Source organism: Sinocyclocheilus rhinocerous, unplaced genomic scaffold (assembly GCF_001515625.1).
Source record: "Sinocyclocheilus rhinocerous isolate Xijiao unplaced genomic scaffold, SAMN03320098_v1.1 scaffold616, whole genome shotgun sequence".
Taxonomy (NCBI): Eukaryota; Metazoa; Chordata; class Actinopteri; order Cypriniformes; family Cyprinidae; genus Sinocyclocheilus; species Sinocyclocheilus rhinocerous.
This window is the reverse complement of record NW_015631496.1, coordinates 152,351-177,578: the sequence shown is the minus strand read 5'-3', so window position 1 is coordinate 177,578 and position 25,228 is coordinate 152,351. Positions and strand designations below refer to the sequence as shown.

The 25,228-nt window shown below is 36.1% G+C and overlaps 3 protein-coding genes across 4 annotated transcripts in view; all 3 read right to left on the bottom strand.

Moving 5' to 3' along the window:
* LOC107741725 (solute carrier family 45 member 4-like) overlaps positions 1-20,116 on the bottom strand; it is a 32,624-nt gene extending 12,508 nt beyond the window's left edge. Inside the window, exons 1-2 of the mRNA XM_016554494.1 lie at positions 20,105-20,116; positions 5,295-5,302 (exon numbers count right to left, since the gene is read on the bottom strand). The gene's annotated coding sequence lies outside the window, so the exon portion shown is untranslated. The remainder of the gene's footprint in view (positions 1-5,294; positions 5,303-20,104) is intronic.
* On the bottom strand, positions 525-5,111 carry LOC107741727 (G-protein coupled receptor 20-like). The gene is made up of 2 exons (XM_016554497.1): positions 4,942-5,111; positions 525-1,987 (listed from the first exon to the last, which is right to left on the bottom strand). Exons 1-2 carry the CDS (start codon positions 4,947-4,949, stop codon positions 892-894), a joined length of 1,104 nt encoding a protein of 367 aa, XP_016409983.1. The 5' UTR covers positions 4,950-5,111; the 3' UTR covers positions 525-891.
* Positions 8,224-21,940, bottom strand: LOC107741726 (diacylglycerol O-acyltransferase 1-like). 2 transcript variants are annotated; one of them, XM_016554496.1, is made up of 18 exons: positions 21,576-21,940; positions 20,296-20,383; positions 18,435-18,475; positions 17,636-17,721; positions 17,100-17,152; positions 16,338-16,443; positions 14,975-15,103; positions 13,746-13,817; positions 13,487-13,590; positions 13,056-13,094; positions 12,917-12,958; positions 12,780-12,824; positions 12,550-12,662; positions 12,319-12,384; positions 12,044-12,131; positions 9,313-9,375; positions 9,139-9,175; positions 8,224-9,040 (listed from the first exon to the last, which is right to left on the bottom strand). In XM_016554496.1, the coding sequence occupies exons 1-18, from the start codon at positions 21,785-21,787 to the stop codon at positions 9,036-9,038; spliced, it is 1,389 nt and encodes a 462-aa protein (XP_016409982.1). In that variant the 5' UTR covers positions 21,788-21,940; the 3' UTR covers positions 8,224-9,035. The 2 variants fall into 2 exon arrangements, with proteins under 2 accessions (XP_016409982.1, XP_016409981.1); XM_016554495.1 differs by having other exon boundaries at positions 8,224-9,175; positions 21,576-21,939.
* Between the last annotated feature and the right edge of the window lie 3,288 nt (positions 21,941-25,228).

Sequence of the window (25,228 nt, the reverse complement as noted above, 5' to 3'; positions counted from 1 at the left end):
CTTTTGGGGACAGTTTTTTAAATAGAAAACAAATATTAGAATTTGTAATAATATTTCACAATATTACTGTTTGGTTATGGATTGTTTTTTTTGTTTTTTTTTAAAGAAATTAATGCTTTTATACATCAAGGACACATTAATAAAAAGTGACAATAAAGACATCTAGAATGTTACAAAAGATTTCTATTTCAAATGGGTACCAAATCAGAATATTAGAATGGTTTCTGAAGGATCATGTGACACTTTGGTTAGTGAAAATTCAGTTTTGCCATCAATGGAATAAATTACATTTTAAATAGAAAACAAATATTTGAATTTGTACAAATATTTCACAATAATGCAGTTTACTGTATTTTTTTTACAAATAAATGCACACATGGTGACCATAAGATACTTCTTTATTTGAATAAATAAAAAAAACCTAACAAATCTTAGCAACCCCAAAATTTTACTCTAATTGTTGGTAGAAAAAAGATACAGTAGATACAAAGACAATATATTGTTTTAATAATTTGTTTTGGCTTCAGTACAGTAACAGTATAATAATATAGCAATAATATAAGTCGTCATGCATCTTCATACGCACACTACATACAGATGTATATAGATACATCTGCCTCTAAGAGGGCATCATTGTTTTTGAAAACCCCTGCTCTAAAGCACTGCCAGCTTAAAAATGCTATGGCACATTATGGTGGCATTGCTGCATAGTTGTAATAGTTACAAATGAAACATAACAGTGTCACATTTTAAATGAAATCTCTACATCAAAGTATTTACAGTACACATCGAAACAAAGTCACAAATGTGCATTTATGTCACTGATTTTGCGTTAGTATGACATGGTAATGGCAACCATCTGAATACTCTACATGGCACATGTGGGCTCCCTCATGCGGGTTGGCTTCCCTGCTGGACGGGGCTCATGCTTATCCGTATACTATTGGCTATAGCAATCACTGTGCCCGAAGCCTTCGAGCTCTTCTGCACGCTGATAATGTCTCCGCTCGTCTGCTCTCTTTCCATCTTCCTGAAAAATCTCTTCATGGTAGACTGAAAGTTAGTAGTGACGAAACAGTAGACCACAGGATCCAAGCAACTGTTCAGGCTGCTGAGGGTGACGGTAACATGGTACACAATCACATGATGAGGCAAATCAGGATGGAAGTAAAACAGAACTTGACGGACGTGAAACGGCGTGAAGCAGATGGTGAAGATCACCAGAACGGTGGACAGCAGCTGTACGGCTTTCATGCGTCTGTCGCGGCTCTGCTGCATGAGGCCCGGGCTGGAAAGGGCGCACATGACTCGAATAGTAAACGCTACGATGATCACCATTGGTAGGAAGAACTCAAAAACGGTCAGTGCGAAGAGTTTGGAAAGGCAGCAGCCTGAGTGCTTGAAGGCTGTCGTGAGAAGCGAGTAGGTCACGATGATGGCGAACAGCCAAATGCAGACGCACACCGCTTTGGCCACACCTGGGTTCCTCCACTTCCGTGAGGCCTCCGCCTGAACGATGGCCAGGTAGCGATCCACGCAGATGCTGGTGAGGAAGAGGATGCTACAGTACATGTTGACGAAGTAGCTGAATATGTGCATGTAGGAACAGATGAGGCATTTTCCTCCACTGTAGTACAATACGATACGAGTGGGAAGAGAGAGGTTAACCAACAGGTCCGTCACCACCAGGTTAATGGTGTAGATGACTGACGTGGTCTTCGGCTTGGTCCTGAAGCAGAAGACATACAAAGCCAGGCTGTTAAGGGTCATCCCTACCATAAAGATAAGGGCGTTGATGACCACCAGAGCTATCCACAGGCTGTAAAAGTCATTATACAGACCCTCATCCAAGTGGGTCAGTCTGTGTAAATAAGGTTCACGGTATGGTGGAGAAGTATTGGTTGTTAGGGGAGGATTTGATGTTGATGTGAGGTTCAGATTCAGTGAACCCTCCGTAAGGGTCATCTCTGTGGTTTGAGGGCTGGATCTGCACAAAAACCAAAGAGAGACAACAATTTGCAATGACAGTTTTTTTGTGAAGCCATTTATTTGTACATTCAAAAAATATCTAGATTGCATATCAAATTTCAATCCATTTGGATTACGCAGTTTTGACATAGACTATTAAACTTAGTATGATGCATATTTGTAAGTCATATATAAATGAAACATGCAAGACTTCTGCACTTTTATTATTATTAACTATTGGAATTGATTTGATTTCATTTAAATACTCATTTATTCAAATTGCATAAATCTGTTAATTGTGAAAACAATTCCGTTGATTCAGTTAAAAAGTATGAAAAAATATAGTTAGCTGTGGAACAAGCAATAGTCAATTAATTAAAATGTATGAGACTGAAAAAAATAGGATTTTTGAGGCTAAATGGATATTGTGTGTTTAAAACACATTCATAAATTTGTTTCATTTACGTATGACTTAAAAGATATGCTATCATAATGGTTTGTAATCCAAATCGAAGGAAATGTAAATATATGTAATTCAAATACATAAATCCTATAGAATTGGAATTTGAAAATAATTTGTAGATTATTTTTACATTTAATTCTAGTTTATTTCTTTTTTATTTTACTACTGTTTAATTTCTAATGTATTTATTTTATTTAATATTATTTTTTTTATTTTTATCCTGAATAATTCATAAATTAATTGAAATAAAACAGTCGACCAATAAATAAAAAAGTTAAGGTACAATAGTACCATATGATATAGATACATTCATACAGACATAAATAAATTCAGTATGTAGTATGAAATAAAGATTAAACTTTCCAGTACTATAAATGAGCTAAGTGGCTTTGATGGATATTTAATTTGATTTCATTTCAAAATAAATAAGAAGTCATTGCTGAAAGTTTGAGCTAATTTACTATAACATTTATAGGTGCAAACTGTCTACCACAGTATGTACACTTGCAGTATGTTATATAATATAGTGGGCTAATTCAAACAAACTGTTTCTCTGGTCAAGTTGTACCTAGGTTTGGTATGCCCAACATAAAACTAAATGACAGTTTTAAGAATGTGTGTGTCTACATCTCGAACTCTTGTCACATGGTACAATGTGGCATAGTGGAAAATTGCCTGCTAAAACAAATATGCTCTCCTTCCATGGCAGGAAGAATGAGGCTGATAAACAAACAGCCTGGAAGCCTCTGACGAAGAGGTGTCTACAGTCTGGCACAGTTCAGATGGTGTTCAGAACGAGATGTGTTTATAATTAAGACTAATGGGAAGAATTTGTTTGGATACCAAGATTCGTGGGAATAGACGTATATCCCTCTACTACGCAAATGAATTCTGAGCAGCGGCTGAAGGCATCAGACTTTTGGCTCTTTCATGTGTTTATTTACTCAGGCCTCTGCTCAATTTACATCTTAATTGAAAAGACAGAACAATATACAATATTTATTGACCAAAATAAAGTTGTTTAGACATCAGAGACGGAACTCCACAGAATTAATTTAAATATTTGCACAACGTCAAGCACTGTGGCATGATTAAAATTAAGCTACACTCCTCCGAAATAAGTAATGTTAAACTAATTTTGTAAATTTTTGGCAGTTTCACACTGACAGTAAAAAATCTACCTGAAGCTATACAAAAAAGGCAGAAGACTGACAAACTCATGAGTTGTTTGGGAGAGAGGTGGTGAGGAATAGAACCTCCTATCCTCATCAAAAACCTGACTCTCAGATATAAAGGGAATGTCATTCTCCAAAACTAATGGCCCTCTTATGAGAGACAGTGATGCATTAATGCTGTCCAAATAAATATCTCTGTGTGAGTCGCCACCACAGCTTTTGATGTCGGCTAAGTTCTTTGGCTTGAGGATCATCCCCAAAATACTGCTTTGTAACAGGCACTGACAAAAATCACAAGATTTGGGAACATCTAAGTGAAAATCCATAATATAATAGCATATATATATATGTGTGTGTGTGTGTGTGTGCTAGATTTTTATCTAGTAAGATTGTTAATTTAGATTTTTTGTTTTTTAATGGACTCTCTTATGCTCATCAAGGCTGTATATATTTGATAAAAAAATACAGAAAATCACTAATATTGTGAAATATTATTGCAATTTCTAATATTGGTTACCTATTTTAATATACTTTAAAATATAATTTATTTCTGTGACGCAACGCTAAATTTTCATCAGCCATTACTCCAGTCTTCAGTGTCACATGATCCTTCAGAATTAATTCTAATATTCTGATTTATCATCAGATTTGAAACTATTGTGCTGCTTATTATTTTTTTTGGAACCTTTGATACGTTTTTTCTTTGATGAATTAAAAAGGTCAAAAAAGAACAGCATTTATTCAAAATAGAAATCTTTTCTAACAATATAAGACTTTACTATCCCTTTTTATCCATTTAACACATCCTTGCTGAATAAAAGTATACATTTCTTTAAAAAAAGAAAGAAAAAATTTATTGACTTCTATTTTGAATAAACACTGTTCTTTTTAACTTTTTATTTATCAAAGACTCCTGAAAAAAGTATCACCGGTCCCAAAAAAGTATTAAGCAGCCCAACTGTTTCCGACTTTGGTTATAAATCAGCATATTAGAATGATTTCTGAAGGATCATGTCACACTGAAGACTGAAGTAATGATGCTAAAAATTCAGCTTTGCTTCACAAGAATAAATGACATTTTAAAGTATATTAAAACAGAAAACTGTTATTTTAATGGCATTGTACACACACACAAACTGTATATAACTGTATACTGTATATGTATATAAATAACTGTTGATATATTATTTTAATCATTTAAAAGAACTTCCAAAATACAAAATATTCCAGGACGGCATGGCAAACAATAGCCATGAAAATTGTGTATCATTAAAAGCACAACAATAATCTGCATCATCACACAATAATCACAGATAGCAAAATGTAATTGCTTACCTGCACATGCAGACGGATGAGAATTTGGATCTGGAGTGTGAAACAGAAGCGTTCTGTTCTGTTCAAAGGCCACTGCTCTGACACTCAAATTAGAGCCTAAAACACTTAAAGATAACAAAATCTTAAAGAAACTTAAATGATGAAAATCCAATCCCCTGTGCTACAAACATGTTGAATGTTGTCTTCACCTTGAAGAGGCAAAAAGAAGATAGTCTCTCCACCTTGTCTATGTTGCATGTCTCTTTTTCTGTCTCTCTCTGTCTGTTTCACTCTTTTGTTGTTTCCTTCCCTCCCTTCATCCTCTCGCTCACAGGAAGTTTGAGTTCGTTTGGATAAACCCTGACATTACAAACACTGGATTCTGGGATATGATACTTTTCATACAGTGATTGTTTTCTCTGTGGTTTACTAAAATAAAATTCAACATAGGCTTTAAATGCAATCGCAATGTTAGGATTATTTGAAAGAGTAATCCGTATAACAGCACTTGGGGCCTGGAAAAAACACAATAAATGCTAAAAGTTATAATGCATAGTTATTAGTTGTCAATAAAATGTTCCTTTATGAAGTCCTTCATAAAGATTTTTAAAGGTGTCAGAATGCCAGCAAGACAGATAAAATAAATGACAGGATGTATTAATACTGCTGGATGTGTCGACACTTTTTCCACATTTCCTGTCTGGAAACTCATCCATTACCATCTGCCAAGGCTCTGTCCTGATGTTTCCGAAATTCCGAAAAACCAAATATATGAAGTTAGGTTCAAATGTGACTGAGAGTGATTTTAAATCATTGAAACTGTGTGCTGTCCTTTATCTCAATACTGTTTAACAGCATTGGGAGTATGTGAATCATATTTGTATATGTGGCATTTACAGAATGCCCATAAACTCTTGAAAGCCATGCACGTTATTCAATAGGAATCTGAGTCCTGCTTGTAACTAAATAACTGTGTTCAGCTGTCAGCCATTAAACTTTGGTTTATAGCAAGATTTTGTTTTAAAAATCAAAATTCTAACTTAAAAATAAACAAAAACAGCCATTTCTATTGCTCCAGACAAATACCGTTACCTCTAACCTTTCCATATCCTGTTCTGGTTCCATAAGCATCTAGAACAGAAGAGATCTTATTAAGTGTTTTTTGTAAGGTCATTGTTAGGTGAATGGGTTAGAATTAGATCAAGACTGAAGCTCCATGCATCAATCCCAGACCAACAGGAGGTCACAGTGACATAATACAGAGATTGGAACACATTCCCATCCGGGTTTATGTCTGTCCAGACTATGGGGATCAGAACGGGGCTAGTTGTCACAAGGCCTGCATATATCTCAGTTGCTAAAATGTTTTTTTGAGAAAATTGTTATACAAACAACACAAACATTTTTGTATTGTAAAAACATTTATTAAACATAAAAAACACTTATTTCAAAATGTTGTTGCATGATTTAAATTTTATAAATTTATATTATTGCAGAATTAGTTGGCTAAAACAATTTTTATATTTGTGTTTGTTACCTTTTACGTTATTTTATTTCAAGCTCGTTTCATCAATGTGATTATTATTTCACTGCTTACATTTTGCTGAAAAAAATCTTTGGCTGTTCAATGGCAAGTTCCATTGTGACAACTTACCCCATATAATGTTACAACAATTTGGTGGTAAATAAAAGAAGAACCCATTGGATCTTATTTTTCACTGAAAAAAGGGGGGAAAGGGTTTTCACTGAAATGGATAATAAGGTTTCCACTGAAATAGAAAACACTGAAGACATCTTGAGTGATGTTTCAAGAGAAATTCGTTTTCATGACTACAGCATAGGCCTACACCACACCTTTAAATATAATAGCCCCTTTAAACATAATAGGCACTGAATAGGTCCAAAAAACAGATATGCGCTCTTATTAAAGGATAAGTGTCAGGACCCAGTGTCTGGTTACATGATTATAGAAAGATAAAAGATTGTGGGTGGTTTAAAACTATAGACCTACTTTATTTTTAACCACCGTTTTGTCTGTCAGAATTACACTGGGAGTGAACGGCTTGAATACAAGCCAATTATCTGCTTAGTGCTGAAATAGCCTATACCATAAAACATATAGCTGAACACTGGGTACCTGTTTCAGAGCGGAAAAACGTCATCTCCTCCCTGTTGGGTAATACATCAATGTCATATGTCTCTGTTTCTTTTCTGGTGCAGTTACAGCAGAAGTGACAGTGCAGTCAGTGCCCTGCAAATGACCCGCACACTCCTCAAGTCATCTTAACAAAGACGAGAATAAACGCTTTATAGACATGAACACTCCAACAAGCAATCATTACGTATAATATTATTTTAACAAACATTTATTACATTGTTATATTGGTATACTGTATATATGTCATTTGCAATTCTGTGATGACAAATCTGAATTTTCAGCAGCATTATTCCAGCCTTCAGGATGATTCTTCAGAAATCATTTTTTATTAATGTTTATTAATATGATCAATGTTGAAAACTGCTTAATATTTGTGCTGCTAGGCCTATTTGTGTGAAAACAGATTTGATGAATAGAAATGTCAAAATAACAATTTGTTTGAAATAAGAATCAATTTGTAACATTATAAATGTCTTTACTGTCACTTTTTCCCGATTTAATCCGTCCTGGCTGAATACAAATATTAATTAATTTTTTAAAAACTGACTGACCCCCAACTTTTTAAGGGTATAGCCTACCTGCATTAGCTAAGCTTATTATATAGGCTAGTAAATTTTAGCCCAAAGTGGGGATGTTTTAAACTTGATATTAGCTGTTTAAGTAAATAAACAGTGACATATACAGCATTGATTTTCTGCGCCATAATCATTCTTCGGCTGTTCCAATCTTTTCTATGTATGGCAATGTATACTAAACAGATCGCAGCACGGCGAAGCACTATCAGCCTATTAGATAGCACGATGACACGGTCACATTTCACGCGTTCCGTTTAAAGACTTTTGGCCCCGTCCGCCTTCCATACTGAAGTGCGTCTGTGCCACTGCGGCAAACACGATAGGATGCTCATACAATATGACCCGTGGCTATTATAAGACTCATCTCTAAAGCCATTTATCACAAACTTGCACTGATTGTGAGGATCTGGCACCCTCATCATGCGAGGACAAATTGCCCTGGAAGGGCCTGATCTGTGAAAAATAACACACTGCGAGATTACAATGCATCCGGTTCTCTCTAGTGAATACAATTACGCTTGATAAATGCCTCCACAAAAACAAATAACGGCTCCACAGTTGCATCAGTTGCAGGGTTGTTTATTCTCAACATTCGCCACAAGGAGGCGCACTCTTGATGCATCTCAACGCTAGTGTACAACAGTTTAGATACATAAAAATGCAATTCAAAATTATTGTAACAAATAAAATATCGATTAAATATAGACGTATTAAATATGGACGTAACATACTTTGGATTTAACAAACATTTTCTCTCGTATCCCTTTGGGGAAAAAAAACATACATAAACAAATAAAGTGTCTGCCCACATATTGGTTTAAAATATATTCATTAAAAAATTACACATTTGTGTCCGTACATACTCTCCTTGCATATTGTATCAATTTACTGGAATTTCATTTAAAAACAAAAACCCAACAACATATATTTGTACAATAATAAAAGACCAGCATGCCCAGTTTAAAGAGTTTTCACTATATTTAAACTAAATGCAGATGTTAAAATGCTAAAAAAAAGTGACAGAACGTTCCTACTAGTAATGCATGTAACACACCCTTAGAAAAATAAAGACAGTTTCAATTAGTGAAGTTAAAATGAGCACATTCAGAAGCTTAAAGACTCTTGTGCATTTCTACTGGCAGTTCTAGGCATGAATTGCATAGACTGGCTGTTGTAATTGTTCTTAAAGGTTTAATCATAGCCTAGAGCTGAGTTTATTTGAAGACTTTATGGAAACCTGACTGCCGGGACTCTTCAATTGTATCAGTGTACTTCCAGTACCTCTGCAATATGTAGAAGTCTTACAGCAATATTTTGAAGTTTAGCTGCTTAGCCGAGTCTACGATAATCAGTGTGATTACAGAGCTTCGGCGATCGTCGGGTCATCCTGACAGTGGGTAACATAGTAGTCATGAACATACATCAGTACTGCAATAGGTTGACCAATAATGAGTGAGAGCCACACAGCAGCGTTTCCATAATTACCACGAAGAAACCTGGCCACAAACCATGCCAGTGGGAGCTGAAACAAATTTTTAAAAAAGTAAACTGTAAACAAGGTACTGACAGAAAAAAAGACAGATAATTAGATCATTTTCACAAAAATATACATATATTTTTTAATTTAAGAAAATCTTTTTTTTATCTAAAAATTCATACCTGTGCCATCATGCCCATAAATGCCCACAGTCTGAACATCCTGAGAGGGACACTGACCAGGTACTGCAGACAGAGACATTTACTCATATTAAACATATTAAACTTTGAGTTTCTAAGAGGACTTAGTTTTGTGCATTTTTTACATTTTAACATTTGTGCATTTTAAACCTGCAGTTATCAAAGCTACAGTAATTCACTGAAGAAGTGAGTCATCTGATTGATTCAGTTAATTATTCAGAATGAGTCTTAAGTTTAACTGAGTCTGATTCAACAAATGACTCATTGACTTTAAAGGAACACTCCACTATTTTTGAAAATGGGCTCATTTTCCAACTCCCCTAGAGTACCCATGGTACGGCAGCAAAGTTCCTTGATTATTACGCCGGAATGAGAGTATAGTTCCTAGCCATATCGGCCTAGAAAATCGCAACTTTTCATTTTCCGTCGGTCTTAGTATACGATGTAAACTACAGAAGGGTCAAGTTTTAAATAGGAAAAATATCGAAACTCTTTGGTCATTTTTGAGCGAGATGCTAACGGTCTAATCAGATTCAATGATCTATGCTAAGCTACAGCTAAAAGTGCTACCGCCAGACCCGGAGATCGGCTGAATGGATTCGAAAACGGTAAAACTCAACTGTTTAACTGTTTAAGTTGGAAAATGAGCCTATTTTCAAAAATAGTGGAGTGTTCCTTTAAATTAAAATTCTATCATTATTTACACAAAAGTAGAAATATTTAAAGATTCAACAACAGGTGAACCTGACATGAAGATGAATAAGTAATTCATTTTTGTGTACTACACCAACTGAGTGATTCATTTGAATTCACTCATTTTTTTTTTTAATTAAAGCACAATGCAATAGAAAGTTAATTTCTTACTGTCACTTTATCAAAACTCATATAATATATATATATTTGCTGTGGTGCTGCTGTTTTAAATCCCACAGAGCGGTGGCTCTCATTTTTGTGTACTACTGATTTAAAGATAACTACAACAATAGAGAGATTCCTTTGAATTCACTAATTCATTTAAAAGTAAACAGAGGACAATGCAATAAAAAGTTCTTAATTTCTTTTATTATTATTATTATTATTATTATTATATTATGTAGCTCAAAATTCGTATAAAATATACATATTTGTTGTAGTGCTGCTGTTTTAAATCCTGAGGAGTGGTGCAAAAAACTCTGTCAGGTTACATGAATCTAGCGACACTCGATTCAACTCAACTCCAGGGGTCTAGAAACACTGCCCTTCCTGTTACCCCTCACTAGATCAGGGCTAGATCACACCCTCAGCACATCAGCTCTAAATAAATAAACCCTTTTTAAAATTTTAGCGCATCTTTACAGCTCCGGTTTTAGATATTCGTGAGACGAAACTTCACTCTCCATCTGAGCTTTCGGAGTCATTACTGTGATCCAGGGTCCGGTTCTGAGGCGTCCTGTGAAGGTCAATGTTTTTTAATAAGATGGTTAAGAATACTATCTGCCTGCACCTGCGGATTGGACACATCTTCCTCCCTGATTCCTCCCCCTCTCTCCCTTCCCCCAGCTCAGCTCACAGCTTATCACAGAGAACAGCAGCCTGATAGGAGCCTGTTCTTCCTCTTCCTCATCCCTCCGTTCTGACCTTCATCTCCTCTGAAGAACGGTGGCTACCAGCCAAACGCCGGGCACCTGCTTCTGAGTCAGGGAAATGAGACAACTGTCTCGGGAGTGGAGAACATCTAGAATTTTACAAATGATTCTAGAATACACAGCTGCTTCCCGCAACGCCCAAAGAGACCAAAGAGTTTTTATTTTTTAGTACATTTATGTTCACTTGTGAAGTGTACTAGTTCAATGTTAAAATACTTTCTTACTTATACTTTATTATTTCCCAGATGCATATGCAGAGACATCTGAAAGTATACTATCATTTAAAAGTATAGGCTCAGTAAGCACCAAGAGCTTGTAACACTCCAAAGAGAAAGGAAAAATTGAAATTGCATCATATGACCCCTTTAAGTCGATCAAAAGTGACATTAACAACATTTATAATGTTACAAAAGGTTTCTATTAAATCAAATTTCTATTTATCAAAGAATCCTAAAAGCAAGGTACAAAAAAATATTAGGCAGCACAACTGTTTGCAAAATGTATCATAAAAACTGATAAAAATGATTTCTAAAGGATCATGTGACACTGAAAACTGGAATAATGGCTGTTGAAAATTCAGCTTTGCCATCACATGAATAAATAACATTGTTAGGTATTAAAATAATAATTAATTATTTTCATTTTATAGCCGATAACTGTAAAAAGGCTGACATTAAAATGGGATAATGTTTTGTCTAATAAAATTAAAACACAAATAAAATAAATTCAGTTGTTTTTAATGCTACAAGTGAATTTAGATTTTCTTTTTTTGAGATTTGCTAAAGATTACATTTAAATAGTGTTTTTAAAAATTAACTTCATGTGAGCTGTATACAATGGTTAAAGTTTATACATTTCGTTAGTTCATGTTTCATTAGTATTTTAATGGTATTAACCAAAGTAATATTCTGTATGTAAACACACTAGCTTCTAAAATATCGCAGTGTTTTGCTATTGCTCATGAGAAATAGCACATTTCTAAAAGGAGAATAATTCACACAGGTTGTTACCCTGCTCAGACTGTTAACTTTCATTTGCCACGACCCGACAGAATATTTAAAACAGTGTGTGATTTATGCACATCTCACCTCGTGAAAAAAAGCAGAGGCGAAAAACACAGCTGATTGGCTCAGTAACTTGCCAGCACCTCTTCTCAGCAACGGCTTGTAAAAGTGCCTTTGAAAACAGGAGAGAGAAGCACATAAACTCACAGTCAGTGTGAACAGTAAATAACCATATATTTCTTGTGGACAGATCACATTATAGTCTCTCTTCATTATAGTCTCTGTGAGTTTTACTGTCGTATTTCATCTCGCCTCCCAACAGCTGTCTGCGGTCTCTTTCAAAACCTCCGTTCACTCACCGGAGACACCACTTGTGCACAGGAATATTCCAGTTTTGCCAGAAGAACGTTATAGTCTCGGAGTTCCTAAAAGAAACACAGTGTCACAATCCATCTGAGACTTAAAATAAAAACTCCACATATGAAATGGAAATGGAAGAGGCAGAGGTGGCACATATAAACCAGACGGACTGCATTTAAAGCCTATCAATTTTTTTTTTTAAAAGAGAAATAACTGTAAAGATCACTCACCACCAGTCACGGTAGAATTCCCGATCTCCAAACCTCAATAGCTCGGCCACAAAGTTCATTGAGGAATGGAAAAACCAGTAGAAGAAAATCAACCAGAGGAGATGGTTGGGCACCTACAGTAGTATAGAAATCAGTATTCATTCCATCATTCGTTTCTTGCTTCATTTCCTTTGAACACAGGTTTATGTTTCTATTCTGAGGAGGAATTTAGTGAAATTAGATTTACTCACTGCTAGTCTAAGCAGACGCTCTGTCATTCTACTGTAGTCCATTTCCTGCAAAATGAAACCGGTTTCACAGAATTAAATAAAGCGTTTCTTTTTAAGGCACTGAAAAAACCCCCAGAAGATAAAGCACACGAACAAACCTGCAATGGCTTCATTGAACTTCGAATGATTGGCACCATCCACTGAAAGACAATAGAAAGAACATTAGATATGAAATATGTCTCACAGACATGAAAACTGCAGGTGTGATGTGATTACTAAATGCAGTGTGATGCTCACCTGCTGTGTTAAACCAACCAATAACTGAGTGAGGAGCAACTGCAACAGACAAGCAAAACAGATTTTGATTTCTCACTAAATATAAAACGCAAATGTTAACAATGCTGTTTACAGAAGTGCGTGTATGTGTGTGTGAATTAAATGTGTAATTTGCAACAGCTATAAATGGAAGTAATGCTCTAACAAGAAGCAATTTCATAAATAAAAATTACCCTCATATATTCCTGCCATGGCTCCCGGCAGTTGTTTGCAAACAATAAGCTAATTCCCATGATTTATTGCCATTTGCAGATTTAGGCAAGAATGCAATATTCATAAAAATAAACAAGGGATAATATACTGTGAACAAATCTGGTAGTACAAGTTATCAATGTAATGATGAGCAAGAACTGTCAATACTGTCAGGAAATATGTCTAAGCCAATAGCCTACCATCTCAAAGAGCCTCCTGAGCAGAAATCCCATTCGGATGGATTCGGAGCGGGGAAAATTAAGCTCATAGCACAGGGTTGGAGCAAAAACAAAATAATACATATCTGAAAAACACAAGTCAAAATACTAATTACAAGTTCTCAGGTCATCTGAAGTCATAGTATTTGACACTGCTGGAATTGTTGTTAGATATCATGAAAATAAATCAAAACGTGATTGGAAATAATATTTGGTGACTAGACTGTAAGGCACAGCTTACCCCTGAGAGAGAGATTTCCTGGGTAAGACACATGCGACTGCATAGCGCTGGATGCAGATGGAGATGATGGACCTAAAGAACACAAGAACTGTCAAGAGATAAACAAATCTGCTTCTAAAGTCATTTAAACCTGATGTTCAGCTAAAGAATGAGGTCTCTGCATCTCACACCACACAATCACACAAGCATTTAATGCAAAACATATCGAACTGTCGACTAAAATGATTTCATTAACCACTCCAGAATTTTGCAACCTTGCAATCGCAAGAATTAAAGGGACTGTCCACCCAGTCATCATTTACTTAACCTCGTGTCACATTCCCATGAGTTTCTTTTTGTGGAACATAAAAGAAGATATTTTGAAGAATGTTGGTAACCAAACAGTTTACAGAAGTCATTGACTTCCATAGTATTTTTTCCCATATGGAAGTAAATGGCTATTGTCATCTGTTCATTTACCAACATTCTTCAAAATATCTTCTTTTGTGTTTAACAGAAGAACAGAACTCCTACAGGTTTGGAACAAAATAAGAGGGTGAGTAAATGTTGACAGCACTTTCATTTTTGGGTGAACTAGCTTGCATTGTTGTCTTATTTCAGCAATTTTTCTGCAAAAAGGTTAACCTTAGGGGGAATCTGTGTCTAATAATATTCTGCAGGATTATAAAGATTTTTATACTGTGTCACTAATTGCCTTGGGCATTTTATTACATAAACACATGATTATTGGTAGGTTTTCACAGCAAAACAACACAAAAAATGCTGTAAGTATAACCACAATTTTTGAGAAAAAGTACCGAACGTTCAGTTATTTTGGGCTTCAAAAATATGAAAACGACCTGTGAAATCCTGATGGGACTGTTTGACTTATGTACAACCTCTTAAACTTTAGTTTATGTATTAACATCTTAATGTTTCTTTTGCGTAACACATTTTTCATCAGCCTTTTTCAGTGCAAACTGGAAATCATTCATTGTAAAAGGATAGTTGCTAAAATTCACATGGCCCCGGAACAGTTTTTATTGATGGGGCCCCCTAATTACTGTACCAATGTCCTTATTGCTGCATAGTGTTTACAGTATTGTAAACTAGTCTTATAATAGCCAACAGGGGGCGACAAAAATTACATCTCAGTTTTGGCCATGTAGTGCACCACATAGCAATATGTATTTCATAACTTTCATACTGCTGCACGTAATGTTTGATGAGAGGTGGATGTATTTACTCACATGAAAGAGATCTGGAGAGGCTGCGTGCCTTTGCTTGCGTTCTCTCTCTGCACCACCTGTTAACATCCTTATACGAGTACAGTTTCAAAAACAGGATGGTGTAGACTCCCAAGGCAAATGCCCCTCCAACTGCATAAAGCATAAAGGACACAATAACAGAAAAAACGCTATTAGGAAGATGCTTTCGCATTAACAGAACTAACTTCTTCCTTTTAATACCTGAATTTATGAGGAACACAAGAGGTTTGCAACGCAAATGCACTTCCATCACAACATCACAGCATGCCCCTTTCAATGGTTCATAACTCACAATCACGTGACCCAGCACGTCCAGACTCATAGCCCATCACCACTGTAGCATACACAGACCTGGCTCACACTCATATGATCCCTCTACCACTGCTTTATCAATAGCAGCCATATGCTGGGTGGAAATTGTCCATGCAGGGGCTCTGGAGTGCGTCTATGCCACAGAGAGATGATCTCAAGGGCTGTAGGACCAGCAGAGGCCCTGACGGCCCCTGAAATGACCTGGCTGTCTGGTGCAGGAGCACTGTGTGCGGTACTAGGCTGACAGATGGAGGCACATTTTCGCCTCCTGTGGTGCAAACAGATGAGAGCGGACAGAAGAGTTAGTGAAAGTTGTGGTATGGAGAAGAGGAAGTGAGGGAATATATTTTCTACTAAAATGCATCTGAATTTAGGTTTTGGTATTTGAAATGACTAAATATATCAGTCTATCACTAATGAGGACACAATGAGTGTAAGAATCAAACCTGCATCTACTGCTTGAGCACCACTGATAACCATTAGACTGTGGCTCTAATCCAACAACATGTTTAATGCTATATCTTCTATTGTGAATAAAAATACAATTCACATGCCAGCTGAGCCCATGAGAGCTGAATGCTGGTATAAAGGTGGATTAGTTCAGTCTGTAAATCATAATTTGGTTGTGCCCAATCATTTCGGCAAAGCTGAATCACATGATCACATGGCATATTATAGTCGACATTAATGCAACAACAAACACAGCTGTTTTTGTCTTGATGACTATCTAGAAAAACAAGTATGACAGAGAGTAAATGAATACATTAGGTATGCACTAATATTACATTTCTTTAAAAATGTCATAACAATAATAATAATAATAATAATGATTATTATTATTATACAGCTTTGTCTAATTATAAATATATATACAATTTTTAAAGAATTAAATAACTGTTGTTTTGGCCAGTAACCAATAAAAAATAAATAAATAATAAAACACTAAATAGTACAGTCAATCATATCAGTCATTTTAAAATACATATACTTACATTTTTAGTATAAATTAATAATTTTTGTTATAATTGCTCACCTGGTGTAATAGATGGCAGCTTCAAAACAACAACCATCGGAAAACACAAGATGATTGTTAAATTAAAGATGTAGATCAGCAGGCCGACCTTTTCACTGATCGACCCCTGGAAAACACAATGAGGAAACATTTAACAGCATAATCCAAGTACATGTACAACAATACAGACATAAAACATGTCTGATAACAACACAATCAAACCAAACAACACAATCACAGACAGCAAGTGTCTGAACAATCCACACAATCAATCACAATCAAGAACACCATGAAGCACTAAAATCACAAAACACAGATGTTTACATAATAACATAATCGGGCAAATTAACAGAATCAATATTACAATTTGAGAAATCTCAACATAGTGACATAAAAAGACATTAAAACAAATAACATAATTTGCATTTGGTGCACATAAAAATGCATCTCCTCTCTAAAAGCCCTACAATTTATTTTTTATGCAAGTCTTACACAACATCAGCAAGATGCCTGAACTGTTTATAAGTTCATTCAGTTTCAATTCAGCCAGTTGAGTAAATGTGCTGATACTTTGCAAGCTCTCTCAAATATGCCAGGCTTTTTAAAACGCAATGTATCAAATTTGCCCTCTAAATTGAACTCTTCACAACCCCTCAATGTAATTCCAAATGCCAAATTATACTGTGTGAAGCGACAAAACCCCTGTATTTTTACAATTTGACAATTTTTATTCATTAGGATAAACTGAATAAATGTAGAAATGTGAATGGTTTTTGAACTCACCATGGCTAGTTTCCTCTCGGTGTACAACGCCACAAGTATAAAAACATTAGAAACTGCAAGCAAAGAATTGTTATAATGTCAAATATGATCATATTTCTAAAAATAAAAGCAGTTGCGGTAATAAAAGCATTTTTGCAGGGTGTAATGAAAGGGTCAAAATTGTACCCTCAGGATGAGCCTTACAACAGGGCAGACGCCCAGCACACACACACACACACACACACTCACAGCAGTCATACATTGAACAATCTCACCACCTGCTACAAACAAAATAAAATCACATGTCGCACTATAAAGATTGAGAGTTAAAAGCAATTACACTCTTCTCTGTCTTTGATAACATGCACAATTATACAAACAATCTATGTTTAAGTAGATTAACAAAGGAAGTATTTTGACAATCTGCAAATCAAATAGCCATTATTTGAATGTGGGAGTGTCGTCTACCGGTCTAATTTTAATAATGTCCCTGTCTGGACAACAAAAGAAAAGGCAAAACTGGGAAATATATGCTAATCTTCCCTTAAAATACATACCAATGACCAGGCACGCAGCAGGCCAGCTATAAGGGTCCTTGAGGAACAATGACACCACTTGAATGGGGTCCACCAAAATGCCATTCCTACGACACAAAGAATGGCTGTGAATTACAATGCAGATATGTTTTCCAAACCTTTAAATGTCTAAATATTTATAAATTATTACAAATCGGACACAACATGTTTCTATTCCTCTCCTGGTCTCTTGCTCTAAAAACCACTGATTATTTGTGGCAGTTTTTGCCGGCAGCTGTATACATACTGTCTGCAAGCAGCAGTGTGCAACATGATGACAGCATATGGTTTTCCCAGCATGGGGTTCAGTGTTTCATTCCACTCAGGGAGAGGAAGGCCTGTACACTTATCAAACAAACCCTATAGACTCATCTTCATCGGCATGACACTCAAAACACAGAGAGAGCAACATACCTTTTCTTCCGTATTGTGATATACATTCAAGTGAAACAGATTATCAAAAAAGAAAAAAAATGTAAGCTAGGGACATGGTTCAATTAATCGTTTTTTGATTGGATAGAGGAAAATCTGAATGCGAGCTTGCAGTCGATTGTAAGACAGGGGTGGGTTTTAAGTGGACTAAATGATTGGAGAAGTCCAGCATACATGATCAGAGAGGAGACGGAGTTGTGACATTTTGTTTAAAAAAAGGTCAAATTAAAAAAAATAAATAAAATTAAACATGCATGGATGAATCCTTCATTTTTTCCAGACTTTAAGCATTCAAAATGTGTTTTGGCTGTTTCACAAGAAACTGTATGCATATTGTATTTGTTCATACCTGAGAAGGTTTTCCAAGAACAGGCGTGCATTGCTCAAAACCTGCAAAAGAGCAGAGACACACATTCATGAAGAAAACAAATGAAAACCAATGCAAGAATACATCACTAAGACTAGCTAAACAAGTCAGAATTACCAGAATAAAATCTGCCAAAGATCCTTATTCACTGTCTGTACACAGTTTGTAGAGATATATTGAAATTCATGTCCATAAATCTATACAGAAGACAGACACACTTATTCATATGTATAAAATGAGAAAGCACAATGGAGAAGAAGAGGAAGAAAATGCAAATGCAAGCAGAGCCGTACCAATGGAATATGAAAGAAAAAAGTCTGGCTGAAAAAAAATGCCGAGGACAAAATAGAGTCATGTCAAAGCTCACATTAACAGTATGTTGAAAAGTGTGAATGCATTCTTCACAGTTTTGAAGACAAGGACTTGGCTGGCTGTCCTCCATGTTCAGCTAGTGTTTAGACAGACAAGCTGTTTCGGGCCGTTTATTTTTAGGCGTCACTTGGCATTAAGTGTGTCTCCATAAACAGACACACTGATCAACGATTCTTCACATGCCACATGACTGCCACACACCATCCGACGCTACTTAAAATTTGTCATTGCAATACAATTCTGTCACTAGTGTGGGTTTTCTTCTGTTAAAATTAAGTCCATTAAAGGAATAGTTCATACAAAAATTCAAATTTGCTCAAAATGTATTCACCCTCAGGTCATCCAAGATGTAGATGTAGAGTTTATTTTTTCCCATCGGAACAGATATGGAGAAATGTAACATTATATCACTTGCTCATCAATGGATCCTGTGCAGTGAATGGGTGCCGTCAGAATGAGAGTCCAAACAACTGATAAAATCATTAAAATAATCTACAGGGAATCCACAAGACTCCAGCCCATATATGAACATCTTTTTATGTGAAAAGCTGCATGTTTGCAAGAAACAACTCCTACATTAAGAAGTTTGTAACTTAATAAAATATGAGTCCTCTATCTATAATATTGCCTTTTCATCCAGTATGCACAGATCAAGCATAGTTTACAAGCAAAAACAGTCTAAAGCAGTTCTAAACAAATATGTTGATTTTGATGTGAAAGGACAACAGGGGATGGACTTTCTCACTTGAAGAAGCATTATTATACATTTTTGACTCATATTTTAGCCAGAAGCAACAGTTTAAAGTAAAAATGATGGGTTTGTTTCTTTTATGGACTGAAGTCGTGTGGATTATTGTGATGTTTTTATCAGTTGTTTGGACTCTCATTCTGACGGCACCCATTCCCTGCAGAGGATCCATTGGTGAGCAAGTGATATAATGCTAAATTTCTCCAAATCTGTTCTGATGAAGAAACAAACTCATCTGCATCTGGGATGGCCTGAGTGTGAGTATATTTTCAACAAATTTTCTCTTTTTCAATTAACTATTTCTATTAGTAGTTTGAGAGTTCAAAGAGAGTGCAAAGTCCAAAAGAAAATATTTTAGCTTCTATAAGGACTAATGCATCTACTTCATTACAGACAGAAAGCCAAACCTTTCCACGTGACTCACATACATTATATGAACACAGTATACACTCAGAAACAACACATTTAAATGATCCAATGATCAGAAAATGGACGTCTGGCTTCTTTTAAACTACAGCATAATATATATAACCTCCTTTAAGCTCTGTAACCGCCTTACGTAAGAGGCAGTAAAAATTATTGGTACTAATCTTGGAAGCACCTCTGAGTGAGAGGGAATATTTACAACCCACACTGATATTTGTGACACAGTTTAACTAGAATAATGAGTAGGCAAGTCAAAACTTGCAGTGCAGCAGGGATCAGTTACTGTTTCAGACTCACCAGCATTACCACACACCAGTTCAGGATGCCTCTGTAATTTTTGAAGCTGCTTGCAGAACTCAGCATTGACTCCTGCAACTTGTGGCAACTATAAGGAGGGGAAAAAGAGGACATGAAATAAAAACAGTAATGACGATTAAAGTGTTTACAATGTTACATTTTTGTTCTTAATATTTGAAGTGTTAATTTGCAAAAACAGATAACTCAGTTTTTTTAAATGTTCAGAAATCATGTTTTTTATTATGTTATCATGTTTTAATTGTGTTAGTTAGCTGTATTTTGTTATTTTTTACCTAATCAAAATAACCCAACTGCAGTTTGATTGAGATTAATTGGAATGCACAATGAAAAAACATGATTTTTAAAAAATTTTAAAAACTGAGTTATCTGTTTTGGCAAATGAATTCTTCATTTTTATGTTTATCTTATGGATGAAGTCATTTTTATATTAGTATAAAATTCATAAAATATAACAAAGCTAAAAGAATCTAAATATGCATTTAGATCCCTCCTTTTTTGTTTATGGCAAAACATATACGTAAATAGTTTTGTAGATGTATATTTTAAGTGCTGCCACTGCTGAGATGTAGCCTATAGTTTTGTGATGTGATAAGTGAAATTGTATTTTTGTTCTTTTTTATTTATTTGTAAGACTGTTAGTCTTGGATTGATTTGTGGACCCCAGGAAGACTAGAAAGCAACCACTTTGTGGAAGCTAATGGAGATCCAAATAAAACAATAAACAATAAATAGTGGGCAGATTTCTTTGAAGAATTATGAGTAATGTAGATTTTCACCAGGAGTTCTTATGTTAAACACCAGTACTTAAAAATGAGATACTGAAATATTGTGGGCTGATGACAATGACTGCACTCTGTAAACATTGAAGGCACGCCCCTCCTCTCAATATTGCAGATCATTGGTCAACTTTGTTTATATATTTATTTTTTACAAGTCTATTCTTAATTTATTCCATTCACTTCCCAATAACCCCCAACATGTGCTTACATCCCTAATATCTATAATATATATTTTAAATGTTGTAGAATTACGTAGCTAAAAATCCTGAAATCATCGCACATATTATTTTCTGTTTTGCTAAATGGAACAGTTCTTCAGTAACAGTAAGATAATGATGGGGTAAAAAGGGGTTAATTGTCCTGTACTGTGCCACATACGCACACTGGCGAATCCTGTCCCTGTCTCTTTGCAGTGACCAACTATCTTTGTCAAGAACAAGCTACGTTTTCCATGACGTCCTGACGTACACTATATCTCACCTCATTTTGTCGTAGCGATCGCATTTTTGTTTGCTGTCTTCGTTTAGTTGTAAGTTTTTGGTGAGAGACTCCCGCGCCTTGGGTCCGCTTTTGAGATCACTGGCTGCTGCTATCGCGCCGTTTCTGAGTTTCACAGTCTCGCTCTTTGCGCTCGTGATGGTCGCGCGTCTACGACTCCGTGTGATGGACCCAAAATCTTCCTTGTCAATCATGATTCCAGCAAATTTACAGCAAGCCTTCAGCAAACAAATGAAGTAAGCCGAGTACACGCAGGAGTCTCATTTGGCTCAGCGACCGGAAAAACAAGCTTTTGCTCCAAGCCCCAGTTTTGCAAGCTCTTACGGCTGACGCAAGATTTGTAATAACGCTGTTTGACTCAAATGAATGTTCGTGGACTTTAGCACGTTTGTTAAAAACACAGGGAGGTTTACGACTTTCTTCCAGATCTAGTTCCGCGTTCATTCTGGCATGTAAAAAGACTCGTCTAAGCCAATAGGAGTCAGTAGTGTATAATAGTGTAACTCTAAGCTGCTATAAAGGTCATGCTGTGATATTTCATAAAAACATGACCTTTATAAATAATATAAAGAATAAGTTGAACAAAAAAATGAAAATTCTGTCATAGTTTACAGTGTTGAAACGTGTGTTGACTTTCTTATGTGGAAAAAAGATGTTATGGACTCAGTCCCCATTCACTTCAACTGGGTCTTTCTTCCATACAGTGAAAGTAAATGGTGACTAAGCCAGTCATCCAGTCTAGCCTCAAAGTTTGTTTCACAGAAGAAAGAAAGGGTTTGGAACAACATGGACGAGTAAATGATAAAACAGTGTTTTGTGGTTGAACTGTTCCTTTAACATTTTAACCATAGTTTCACCATAAATGATTGCCCTTCTACTGCATACTGTCTAATTACATATGGGATATTCAAGCAGTATACGTTTTTCTTTAATAATCTTCCTGTTAAAATATTATAATCTTTTTAACGACAGGTACCAAATACCAAGTAACAAAGTTTTATAATATTATAATATTTTTAATATTGAACCTTAGTTAATGTGGTATTCTGGAAACCACAGTAACTTTCTGTAATGCTTGAAGTTTAGGATTTTGTGTGATTCCAAAATATGTTATTCCCAGTTTATTCCAGGAGTTACGAAAACAGGTGCAAATAAGCTCGAAAATGTGCAGTGTGCAGGCAACCGTTATCTGTCGTCTTAAGTTTTTGACTTCAAACAGCTTTACTAAGATGCTCAGTGCTCATCGAGGCAGAACATTTCACCTTCCCTCTTATCAAAGTTGCAAAGTAAACTACAAGAAAACCGTCTGCAGTAAATCAGAGTGTAAACATGAACCTGAGAAAGACATTTTGGAAACAACATTTTGGATGCTGTGCAGTGCAGCTCAAATGCTTGCGTGCAGCCATCCAGTATTTGGTGTATAAAGGTAGGTTATTTTTTGATTCCAGTGCATCTAAAAGTTAAAGAAAAAGGTGCTTAATTAATAATTCATCATTTTATGTCAGTAGGTCAGTGTAAGTTCACAAGCTCAAACTCTGGCCATGGCAAAATGTGACTTTAGAATTCATATGGCTGCATTTGTTCTCTGCTCTCTCAGTAAAGATACTGCCGCTTGTTTCACTTGGCTGTGAGCCCCCGGATGAAATAGGGGCCAGAGAAAGATTAATTCTATACATTTCAGTGGCAGGTTGATTGTACTTTATGCCTGGCTGCATGACTTGTGACCCTCTCTTCTGTCAGGGCTGTCAGAGCAAGCTGGCAGGGGCATTTGATTGTGTAGGCCTGAGGTGAGGAAGTATGTGCCCGGCTGCGAGCGTGTCCTTGGTTTTGTAATGAAGTTGTGAGGCTGAAATCACTCACTCCTGTGTGGCGTAGTGGCACGTCATGTTTTATCACAGGGATGCCACATTTACTCAGTCATTAGGGACCGAAAGCTAGTTTATCTCAGTTGCGATCCTGGCGGACTGATAGACACTTCAGGGGTGGCACGCGTGTCAGCACTTTTGCAGTTCAGTCAAGGACTTGACTCCCGATATCGCTGTCAGTCTCTATACGGCTCTGTCTTTCTCACGCTTGCTCGCTTTCACATATCATCTGACAGGTTGATTCTTTGAAATAATGTCTGCCATAGTGACATCACTATATGACAATGGACAAATTATGAGATTAACAAGTCATTATGCCGCCCACAAAAATACATGACATATACAGTATATGACTTGCTTTATTCTGTGGAACACAAGAGAAATGTTTTTGAGGAGAATTCTTCAAAATATTTTCGTGTGCCACAACAGAAAGAAGTCATACATGTTTGAAATGACATGAGGGTGAGTAAATGATGACAGAATTTTCATTTTTTGATGAACTATTCCTTAATTCAAATAGGAAAAACAATTGAGACTTTAAAGACAACACTGTTTTTGTTTTCTTTCCTCTGTGTTCACATCCACAAGTATCTGGTTGCCAAAATATACACACACACGCACATTCATGCATAAGCTCTCTCAGGCATACTTTGTCTTTCTTCATCGCTCACGGTGTACGCTCTGTTGATGTTTGTTTAATTAAAAACTGATAATTGTTTTGTCACAGTTTGTGTTTTGTTGAGCAGAGATGAGATGGACAGGTCTCTAGGCAGAGAAAGCATGCATGTTGCCTCATGAATAGTAATACACATTCTGTTTATCCAGCTACAACACACCTGTGGATCAACTTATTCCACCTGAGGCCCTCACCACCACTTAACTTCCAGAATTTTGCAGTAGCCCCTCACTGCAGAACACAAGATCCAGGGGGCGTGGTTGGATCCACATCTAGGGGGTGGAGATTGGTAGGTTTAGGGATCAGGGGGGGGAGACGGGTAGGTTTTGGTATATGTAAGGTGGGAGGAGTTGGATCTGGATCCAACCACGCCCCCTGGATCTTGCAGTGTGGACCATCTCGAATTTTGAGCAAATGGTGACCCACCACAATAGAATCAAAATAGAATCTCTTTTCATGCTGGTAATTACATGTTATTTGCTAATTTCAGAGCTCTAAATAAGAGGGTCAGTTTAGTTGAGGTCTTTGAGTTCAGCTTAGAGTTTTGCCTGGCAGCAATATATGAATATAGAGTTGCGTTGTCTGCTTAATCATGAAGTAGGATTTAAATATATCTCAAAGGTCGCCTAGCTAATCAAATAAGTAACTCAACCCAAGTATTTTATATTATTTTTCCTCATCATAATGGCATGTGTTGCCTTTTGTGATGTGAATGTTACCTTTATGACTTCGTGGTCTGACACTGAGCTGTGCCGTGGATGTGGGTGATGCCAGTTCGAGTCTGGCATGCAACATTTCACAATCCCGTTCCACCTCTTCACTCCATCACGTACTGTTCTGTCTTCCCTTCTGAATATATAAATAAATAGATAAAAACTAAAGTAGGTTCTTCTGTACTATCATGCGTGTTTGTCAAAAATTTCTGACATTGAACAGAAAATCTTACTCTCACAATCTGTTGCCCCAGTTTAACATTTTGAGTTATTGAGGTTAAGTTGAGGCAAATGAGCACACTGAGCAGTTAATTTAAGGTATTAATTTGTGTGTTGATTCATTAAATCATTAAATTAGTGAATCCTTTCCTTGTTTTTTTT

Excerpts from the sequence above, each read along its gene's own strand:
- LOC107741726 (XM_016554495.1), bottom strand. The coding sequence starts at position 21,787 with ATGATTGACAAGGAAGATTTTGGGTCCATCACACGGAGTCGTAGACGC. Across the intron at positions 12,825-12,916 it reads GTTCAATGAAGCCATTGCAG|GAAATGGACTACAGTAGAAT; the intron begins GTTTGTTCGTGT and ends TTCATTTTGCAG. Across the intron at positions 9,176-9,312 it reads TTATGGGCATGATGGCACAG|CTCCCACTGGCATGGTTTGT; the intron begins GTATGAATTTTT and ends AATTTGTTTCAG.